The 10,905-nt window shown below is 37.0% G+C and overlaps 1 protein-coding gene across 2 annotated transcripts in view; it reads right to left on the bottom strand.

Moving 5' to 3' along the window:
* Window positions 1-2,217: 2,217 nt before the first annotated feature.
* LOC139938875 (uncharacterized) overlaps window positions 2,218-10,905 on the bottom strand; it is a 44,920-nt gene continuing 36,232 nt past the window's right edge. The window contains exons 5-6 of one of the 2 annotated variants that reach the window (XM_071934531.1): window positions 10,677-10,732; window positions 2,218-5,615 (exon numbers count right to left, since the gene is read on the bottom strand). In XM_071934531.1, coding sequence (XP_071790632.1) covers window positions 10,722-10,732 — 11 coding nt within the window. In that variant the 3' untranslated portion in view covers window positions 2,218-5,615; window positions 10,677-10,721. The remainder of the gene's footprint in view (window positions 5,616-10,676; window positions 10,733-10,905) is intronic. The other variant, XM_071934525.1, reaches the window with a different exon arrangement.

Raw genomic sequence — 10,905 nt, 5'->3', positions numbered from 1 at the left:
TGTCTTTCTTTTAGAATTTAAAGGTATTTATCAAAACCACAATTTATATTTAAAAATGATGTACTAATCAATAAACAATTTAATGTTGTCTGGTACAATGACGTGCTTGATTACAAGTTACCACTTCAATTTGAATTCCTCAGACTATCAAGACAAATTCTATGTCACATGATAAGGGGCAAGCTTTTGCGTAGATCATCAATACATAATTTTGATTGAATCTGTATGGGACAATGGTACCTGAGTTTGCTCATCTTGAAGTTGCTATACAAAGGCTTGCCCTGAACCATTTGACTTAGTAACTGTCTCTATAGTCTGAGGAACTCAAATGTAAGCGGTACTATGTAACTAAGCAAGTCAATGTACCAGACATTATTCAAATCTAACTCGCAATTGGCTTTAAAAAACACAAGACAGCAGGTCTTGCTTGGTCATGAGTTTACTGGCCTCATGCTAGACGTGTCACTGGCCTTGGGCATATGGTTCGGTGCAAAATTTGAGCTCTATATAGGGCAAGTATAAAACAGTGAAACAAACTGCCACAAAATTGTCTCTATCTCATTGTTCATGTTTGAATCTGATTTCACATCCTCCATACAACCAACCAACCAACCAATTCGACCTGTGAAATTATAACAATTTCGAAGATGGTTGACTGAAAACATATATTGATCGCGGCAATCAAAATAAGCATTGGGGGGGGGGTCTTCAATATCCTTTGGAGGAGCTGAAATTGTCAGTGAGCTTTCAGTTTACAATATTATTTTCCCCCAAATAGTTACCAGTCCTGCCATTGGTTTCACCAAAGTCTTTCTAAGTTAGGATTAATCAAAGGGCGAGACCCATGCAGCCTTACACTGTCAACCTTAAGTATATTCCTAACTCCAGATCTAGGATTAATCCTAGTGTTTCATGAAAACCGCCGCAGTACTGCGTCTTTAAAATTGCAGACTTCTTAATATGTCAACAAAATTTAAGATTTTTTTTTTCAATGACAATTTAATTGTAATTTTGTTTCTGTTGTTGGAGCGGGTGACATTGGTGAAACTAACAAATTTGGCAAAGTTACGTCTCAGAATTTGATTTTTTGTGTGTATGTATTTGTTCCATCGTGTTATCATGGAAGGTGATGTCATTTGTAAAGAAATCAAACATTTTGAAATTTTCTGATAAATTACGAGTATTTATCAATTCCAACAGCAATCACCACTCCGTTAATAGTAAACGTCTTAAATTCAGCAAAATATTATGAGGAATTTCTCTCTGCATGCACCAATGTTTTTTTTCTACAGGCTGTACATGTGGTCCTTGAAGTGTTCTGTCATTAACATGTGGTTTATCAGTTAAAGGAAGGGTCTGGGTACTTTTTTGAAGGACACAAAACACAATGTCCACTGATTTACCTGTAACTAACACAGTTTGACGATAATGATGGTAGAAAGTTTTCCTTAAAATATTACTTGCTCAGGTGCTGTAGTTTTTTTGGAGAAATGAGTAAAACAAGTCACGAAAATAGTTTTTGACTATAAAAAGCATGTAAAATGTTTTTACAAGACATTGTTTTACATCATTTCTCAAAAACTAAAGCACCTCAACAAGTAATATTTTAAGGGAAGCGTTCAACTATCATATCTTCAAGGTGTAAGTTAAATGTTTATCTGAGGACATTATTTTTTGTGTTACAAAAAGTACCCAAATCATAAGTGCATGGTGTTGCCACTTATTTACACTCACAAGTATACCACCAGCCTTTAAAAAACATTGCTACATAATTAAAGGCAGTGGACACTATTGGTAATTACTCAAAATATTTATTAGCATAAAACCTTTCTTGGTGACGAGTAATGGGGAGAGGTTGATGGTATAAAACATTGTGAAAAACGGCTCCCCCTGAAGTGATGTAGTTTTCGAGAAACAAGTAATTTTCCACAAATTTGATTTCGAGACCTCAGATTTAGAACCTGAGGTCTCGAAATCAACCATCTAAACGCACACAACTTCGGGTGTTTTTTTCTTTCATTATTATCTCGCAAGTTCGATGACCAATTGAGCTCAAATTTTCTCAGGTTTGTTTTTTTATGCATACGTTGAGATACATCAACTGTGAAGGCTAGTCTTTGACAATTACCAATAGTGTCCACTGCCTTTAAAGCTACTTAAACACATACTAAGTTTACAATAAAACTGTGCACACAAATAAAATTATCTTCAAACCAATTCTTTGTTTCATGTTATGTTTTATTTGCAAAGTAACCCTCTATTTAAAGAAAAAATATTAAATCCACTCATTCAGTGCAAGTAACAATCACTAGCTCTAAACCAGAAAATAACCAATGTTTGTTTTATGTATATATATACAAAAGGCACTGGTAAAATCTATACAAAGATTTATGGAAGCACAGATTTATAGGCACGTTGCGCAGGGCACCCATTAAAAGAAGTTACAACAAGCAATCTTACTGCTAACTTGCTGGTCAAAGTTCATGGGAGTAGACACTGAAATTGCCAAGTTTGGTCAAGGTTGGGGGCCTTCCAAAAGATGTTACTCTCGGCAATTTCAGATATTCTGCCCATGTCCTTTGATTATTGTTGCTAAGCTAACCACAATGTTTTAAGCATCATTTGTTACGCTCTCTTAATAACCGACATATCAAAATCATGCTCAAATTTCTTTAGTAGCACAGTTCTACTTAGCACACAACAGTATATTCCGTTCAGGTAATTTTTTTCAACTTGCAAATGAAAGTTTTCTTCCAGAATCACTTGTAACGAGGCCCTGCAAAAGCTATATCCAGTATCAGTTCACATATTGGACAATGAAAGGTTACGTACAAAAATAACCACAGTCGCTTTAACTAGACAACAATATTTAAAGTAACACAAAAATACTACCGTTATCCAATACAAATTTCTACAATGTTTTTGAATAATTTCCCCAATTCTTCTCTAGTAAGAGAGTAGTTTTTAAGAAATTAAAAATACTCAAAAACTAGCATAATTTCAATTAGTCCTTTGTTATGTTTTGCTTATAATTGGGGATTTACAAACACGAAAGTATAGCATCTTTTATGGCTGATAACAAAAGTTTAAATAGCTTGCCCAATACAATATTGATATTAAAAATACATTTTGTTTTGAAATACAGAAGGCTTGTACAATACAAAATATTGCAAGTTAAATAGTGGCAGAGGCACAGTTAATGGTGTAAAAGTAGAAGCTATGTTAATTTTCTCATCGTATGGAGCTATATGCTAAAAAGTTGTTATACAGTATACTTATCATAAAGTTTCAATTGTTTTGACTATACAAGGTTTTTTTAGTATTCCTATAAGTGAGTTTGCCTGTACAAGAATTTTAAACCGTGTTATTCCTAAATTAGGTTTATATCAATTTGTTTTTGGAATCAGACAGAAAAAGCTGATTCATTTGTAACTTACATGCATGATAACTAAAAACACTACTCATTTCTCCACCCGGGGTTGATTCTTACATCGTTACAACCATACAGGTATTTTCAATCAGTTAACTGAATTTAACAATTCTTAATTTTGTTTTTTTAATTTCATCTTTCCATTTTTATAACTTTTTTATTCAAGTTTTGTCCTATAAGGAAACAGTTTTACATTAAACTATATACAAGGAAGGAAGCAAACATTTTCAACGACATAAATTTATCACATTGTTCCGTCCATAGCAAATATTAAAGAAAATTCAATTAAATTGTCTTTTTAAAGGTAAAGAACAACAATGGTTGAACATTTTGTAATATAATTACAACTATCAATCTGAAATCTTATCCTGAGACGAGTCAGAAGAATGTTCATTTCAACTTTTGTCTCTTTGTCATATTAACTCGTGTTCTTTTTTACAGCATTCAAAACTGTTCGGAAACTTATGTTGTTCTGTACCTTAAACATCCATCATTAATTATAATTCTCAAAAGGACAACTGTTTTAAAAAGATTATATTCAGTTCCTTTAAAGTTGATAGTAAGTATGAATGTTTTATTATATTATACATCAACATGTTTGTTTCGATGTCCAGATCATGTCCAAGCATGGTTGCTTGCATGATGGATGCAAAACATGTCAAGAAAAGTACAGCATTCGATTTTGGGTGAGGGGATACTTGTTCACTTTGTGTTTGTTTTACAAGTATAATCTTCCATCTATCAAACAAGATTAGTTGTGACTTGTTCTCGAAACTGTTTGTTTAATTATGTCACTAGACAGGAATAAATAGACGATTTTGATGGTGAACCAATGCTGTACATTTCCATGAACACAAATATTATTTTCAATGAATATTTGCCATTTTTCGCATTACAAATACAACATAATTCTTATCAAAATTGACAAAGTGCACGGTGTAAAAAACAAGTGTTCACATAATAATAATACCCAATAATACCCTGGACCAAACATGGAGTTACATTTACTTATAGTAGAATAAAGTGTTCATAACACATACAATTAGTACACATTTTTAGAAGAATAATAGGATTAAATTCAGCACTCAACTTAGTTGTCAATAATTTTTAGTGTGACAAACCAATAATTGACAAATAAGTTACAGAATGAGTGAATAAGCACATATTCAAATAATTGTCATAACAATAATACCAGTAATACTAAATTAATTTAATTATGAAGTACCAGCTTAAACTGTGGCATGTATTGTTTTAGTTCAAGAGTAATTGCTCTAAAAATGTATCAGTCAAGCACAGAGACAACACTTAAAATTTAAGTGTTTACACTCTGTCTTCTTCAAGCTAACCAACTTGCATATTTAAAACATTTATAAGAAGCAAAACTTGATTCGGTGGAGTACTTTCCTTGGACATTTCATAAGATCACCCACTTCAAATATAATCTAATGTCTTTATAGTCTGTGTAGATATTCGCAGTTTATAAAAAACTTGCAGATGGAAGTTAGACAAGTTGATTTGTGCACATTTGACACCTTTTGGCATGATCTAGTAGATCAAGATTACTAACCAAATGACATGCTTTATAAATATAGAAGTAGTAGCAAAACCAAAGGTTTCATTTTCACGTTAACTAATATTCTAACCTACTATGTGAAATGTTAAAAAAATTGAGGTCCACTCGGCATGAGTATTATCCAACAGTACCATCAAATTTTATCCTCAATTTATGAAATTGTTACATACACTAGAATCTAACTGCACTACATTCTAAATTGCATATAAACAGCATTTTCTGCAAGAAGACACTTGAAATATAGAATAAATGACACATTTGCTGCAGCAGTGGTAAGGTTTCTTAAGGAAACCAATTCTTTAAGATGAACCAAACCATAACCAATGCAGGAGGGATGTGTGTAGTGTGTATGTGGGTGGGGGAAATGACAGTGCATCATGATAGGTTTTAGTAAGTAGTTATAAAGGTTTTTGTCAGTATTAGCAGACACTCAAACCGGAACACCATCCAGCCACACTACTCACTGTGTTTCTGCTCAACAGTCCTGGGGGCTTCGGCTATAGATCCTCCAGCCGCGGACATTGTGGTAAAGTGGCTTGTGGGGTACTGGGTCACACTACCTTGTTGAAATGGCAATCCCATAGGCATCTGTGTCTGCATCGGTAACATCCCCTGTACAGGAAAAGGCACATGTGAAGGAGCATATGGTGAGTAGTTGCTGATAGGAAGAACCCCAGGCATCTGAACCGCCGGGGTTTGTAGCCCCTGAGGAATACCTTGGGGAACATAGTACATAGGTTGTTGTATCATACCTCTTTGAGGTACCATCATCATGTTAGGGGGAGAGTACATGTAAGGCATGGTGGGAACATGTGGGTTTGCTACGTTCATCTGCCCAAGGCTTACAGCAGGAGATTGAATACCCTCTGAAAGACTAGTAGCTTGCATTTGAGAAGTTTGCATTTGGCTGGCTTGCATTTGAGTGGCCTGAATTTGCGAGGCCTGCATTTGCTGGCGAAGGAGGCGCATCTCTTCTTGCTGTTGTAAGATGATCCTCTGGAGCTCTGAAGGATCTGATGATATTGGAAACTTCTCAGATGGTGCTTCTGAAATAAGATTGGAAGTTGGATACTCCCCATGCTTTGCAGTCATAATCGGACTACTGCGAGGACTTGACTGCTTTGCTTTGCCACCTGATTTCCTTGGGTGGTTCTTGTGCGGAAGTACGCGTCTGTCCAATTCAGAGTGAGAGGCCATGTCTGAAAAACCAGAATCTAACCGACCACTTAAATGCTGTCTTCTTGGGGGCTCATCTTCGGAAAGTCCTTCAGAAGAACTTTCAGATTGTCGGTCAAGATCAGCACCAGCTGATCTACGGACGTAAGCTTTCCTTTTAACCTTCCTAATATTTCTTGCCTGACTTGGTGGTGACTGCCTTGTTTGTTTGTCTGAATTTTCTTGAGTTACTCTGAAATAGGCCTCAGGTGATATGACAACATCCGACTTCATTTCATCAAACATTTGCCATTCTCTGTCAATATTTGGAGTGGATTTAGTGTTTCTTCGACGATCACGGATCTGGGCTGCCTCCTTACTGTCTCTCCTCTGCACACTTGTATCATCACTAAATACTTGGCTACTTTTAGTTGTGTCCTGAAAAGCTGTTGTGGCCTTTATTTTTGCTAGGATACTTTTGGTTCTTTCACGGACCTCTCTGTGACGTTTGATGTGAGTTTCCTCATCGACTTTAATTTCTGTGTGTGGCTTTTCTTCATTCATGTCAACAGCAGGGATGGCACTGGTCACTTCTTGAACAGAGACTGCTGTGATGGGAACAGTAGATGCTGTGCTGGGAACAGTGGCTGCTATGATGGGAACAGTGGCTGCTACAATGGGAACAGTGGCTGCTACCACGGGAACATTGGCTGCTACAATGGGAACAGTGGCTCCTACCACGGGAACAGTGGCTGCTACAATGGGAACAGTGGCTGCTATGATGGGACTCTCCATTGTGGTGGTTGTATCCTCTACAACTATTGGCTCCAACTCAATTGAAATGTCCTCTTTAGTATAATGTTGCTGTTCAGTATTAATGGACTCTATTTTACACTCGGGTTGTGTCTGGGCAATTTGGGCTTCATCCTTGACTTGAACCTGATGCACCTCATTTTCCTGCTCGGCTTCAACCTTTCTCTCCACATTTTTTGACTTCATGTCTGTTTCCATATCTTTGACATTCTTGTCAAACGTTTCCTTCACAACCACAGCTTCAGATCCACTGTCAACTATTTCAGGACTGACAATTTGCGCAGACACAACTGCAATGTTTTCGCTGCTGATACCCCTTTCTTTTACACCAGTATCGTACTCATTCTCTACCACACTTTTCCTCTTGGTTCTTTTTTCTTTCCATGAGCTGACAGTAGATACAATTGAAGAACTATCATCTTTATAATTTTTCCTCACGGGTACTTCTTTCTTCTGGGCTCTCTCTGTGGACTTTTTCCAGGTCATTGCTTTACTCTGATACATAACCCTTCCAACACCAGCAAAACTTAGCGATTTATCTGAGGAAACTTGACGCGTTGCAACTCTGTGGACTGAACTGGTGGTAATCTTTGCTGGGTCGTTATGCTGTGGTACCTCAGTCAAAGAATCCTTAGTAGACAACGATGCCTCCACAGTAGTATTGTGTGTATAAATAAGTGGCTCTTCATAAGGAGTTGGACATTTCTTGAGTCTTTTCTGAGCTTCCACAAACTCAAAGTTTTCTTTTTCTTCTGCATTGCTTGTCGATAAGTTTTGAGACGACTTTTGGGAAAAGACCAGCTTCTCAGAATAAACAGGTCGTTTCTTAGGACTTTCCTTATTGGAAAGTGTACTACCAAACTTTTCTCTTGCTGCTCTCACCACGCTCAACGAAGCAAGTTTTTTCAGTTCGTCTTTAGGATCAGCGTGCGCAAAACTGAAAGTGTCAATATGTTCCTTTTCATTTTTCTGATGACTGGAAATCTTACTCTGCCATTCTTCTGCTCCAAATGATTTTGATCTAGATAGATTGGATAGTGGCTGAAAATCGTTTGTTTTCTTCTTCTCAAATGAGCTTGACCTTGTCAGCGACATTCTCTCTGGTTTTATTTCATACACGGCATCATCTAAGAAGGACTTTTTTACCAAAGTGTCGTCTGTTACACTTTCTTCCTTTTCGCAAGGTCTAGTAACAAAAGGAGTGGCAAAGGTTTTGTCTTCCGTGTCTGACCTAATAAAGATCTCATCTTTTGTTTCAATTCCTGGAACTACTTTGTTGGAGTTTATATCCTCACTTGGACTCTCAAACTCCTCTATTAGACTCTTGGAGGTAGAATCAGTAACAGTTGGAGACGCAGTCTCTTCCACTAAACTTGTTGGTTCCTCTGCCTTATCAGCAGAACCTTCTATCTTACAATTCTCTGTTTCAGCAGCAACAGATGAAGAAATGATCTCAATCTCCTTTGTTTCATTATCACTTCCGACATCATCTGCAACAGACTCATTTTTAAAAACTGATTCTGCTGGGAGTTCCACCCCCATCATTCTTGCCATGGACCGTTTCAAAATTGCTTTGATCTCAGATGCACGTTCGTGATTTGAACTAATTGCTTCTTTGGCCATTTGTCTCACTGCAGAATAATCAGGAACCATTGGTATCTCTTTACAAGCAGAGAAGTCCGTTGGTGAGGACGGTACATGTTCACTTCCAGATGGCAGGGTTGCAGGACTTGCAGATGTTTCTCTACCATGAGAAACAATAATAGTTGTGCTTGACTCTAAGGTCTTATTCATCTCACCTCCATGTACTTTTTCATAGTTCTGAATAGGCGGTGCCAACTTCAACTCAGAAACCATAGGTTTTATAGAATCTTCAACGATAGGAATTTGTTCAGCCTCAGCATGTGCAGAACTGTCACTGGAAGGAGAATCAGTCTTTTGCTTGATAAGATCAGATGAAGAAGTAGAATGGCCACTTGGAGAAAAGTCAGTCCTTTGTTTGATAAGATCAAACGAAGAATCCTCAGTTCTTGCAGGTGGAGGTAGAGCCTCAACATGGTCTTTAGATCCAGAACCTTGTGGTGTTACAGACACAGTTTCATGCATCGATTGCTTGACTTTAATGTCAACTGTTGTCTCTGTTTCCTCCACGTCATTTGTTTCTAAATGAGGTGCTAACATATCAAACAAGTACAACTGCTTGAAATCCTGTTCTGGGACCTTCTGTTCTTCAAGACATGCATCTTCTTTTGAGTTATCTGAGACTGTGACTTTCAAGTCTGAAGCTTGTTGGTTACTGGCAATCTCAACAGGTTCTTGTTTAGAGGCTATAATTTCTTCATGAGTATGCTCACTCCCTTCATCTACTAAAGAAAGAGACATCTTTGGGTCTGCTTCAATTTCTTCAAGCATTTCTTCAAGAACATCTGGTGATGCAGAGAGACGTTTTGGTTTAGGAGGAGGAGCACCTTGTGGTAGAGGCAATTCTTTGACAGCTTCAGCTACAGTACTCAGATCTTCAATGCTGGCATAGATTATCCCTCGTTCAGCTAATATATGGGAGGTTGATGTTGGAGAGGGAATTTGAAGCCGGCTGTTTTCCAAAGAAGCAGCTCGTATCTGATAATCTCTCTTGTGAGGGTTAAAATCAGGGAGTGAAGATGCACTTCCTCTTTTCATATATTCACTACTGACAGGAAGGATGTTGTATAAACCTTTATGTGGCTGAACAGGAGGTGTTCCTAATGAAGATGAGGATGAAAATGATCGAAAGGATTTCTCTGACATTGGTGACTCTGGAATACCATCTTTATATAAACTTTCTTGTGTGCAAACCTTTAATGTAGGTGGGGCTGGGGCATGACGTTTTTTATGACCAGACTTTGAGGAACTGGTAGAAGTACTATCTACAGAAGCCCTAGCAACTGGTAGAAATTCAGCAGGAGAATAGACTACACTACCATCAGACATATCTACACTTGCACTACTACTGGCAGAGAAGCTGTCAACTCTTGATGGTGGTGGTGGTGGAGAAATGGCCCTGCTGTCTTTTGATACACCTGGACTTTTCTTGCTTTTTTTCTTTCCAAAGAGCTTGCCTAATGTTCCCACCTTGCCTTCTTTGTAGCTCTCAGATTTGGACAGTGTGTTTGTTTGAGGCGTATGTAGAATAGCACCCTTGTTGGACAACATGATGTTATCTTGCACTGTTACAGTGAGTAGCAAAGAGACATATGCAAAACAAAAACAGAAAAGCAGGCAGAATTATTTTCCATGCAAATGGACACCAAACAAGCTCATGCAAGCATGCAAATCACCTGGCGAGAATGCATTCACTTATTTGTCTACCCACAGCAAAACCAACATCATGCGTGCAAAAACAGCAAATCAAGGCAAACCAAATTAATTAAATGTGCGCTTTTAAACTAAAAATGAATTAATCTTTTCATGCATGAAGAATGTTCAATGTTTTTGGTTCTTCTCTTCAAGTATTTTTAAGATAAATGATTGGTTCAAATATATTATTATTGACACTATTTTTCAGAACAATTTTTGTGTTTTGGTTTATTACTGCTAACAACAATTTCAAATCAGTGAATTATTTAAACTTGAAGAGACAAAAGCAAAAACCAAAGCACAACCCAGTTTTTTTAAATGAATCCTCTTCGCATGCTGGAAATTACATGATATAAAGAAACTATTTACCTTTTTATATATCTTTGAAAGCTGCTATATCCATGGCAATATATGCTATTGCAACCCTGGTAGCATGAAATCAACAATGTAAAATTTGAAAGTCATGCCTACAAAAATAAAACAAACTAAACAAGTTTTTCAACCCAAAAAGTTAAATGCCAGAATTTTCTTCTATGGGATGAGTGAAATGTCTGTATATTGTGTTGTAGAATAAAGTGTCAAGTTTGTGATTTTCAAG

Source organism: Asterias amurensis, chromosome 1, assembly GCF_032118995.1.
Source record: "Asterias amurensis chromosome 1, ASM3211899v1".
Classification (NCBI taxonomy): domain Eukaryota; kingdom Metazoa; phylum Echinodermata; class Asteroidea; order Forcipulatida; family Asteriidae; genus Asterias; species Asterias amurensis.
The sequence above is the reverse complement of the archived record's forward strand: the minus strand, read 5'-3'. Positions and strand labels throughout refer to the sequence as shown.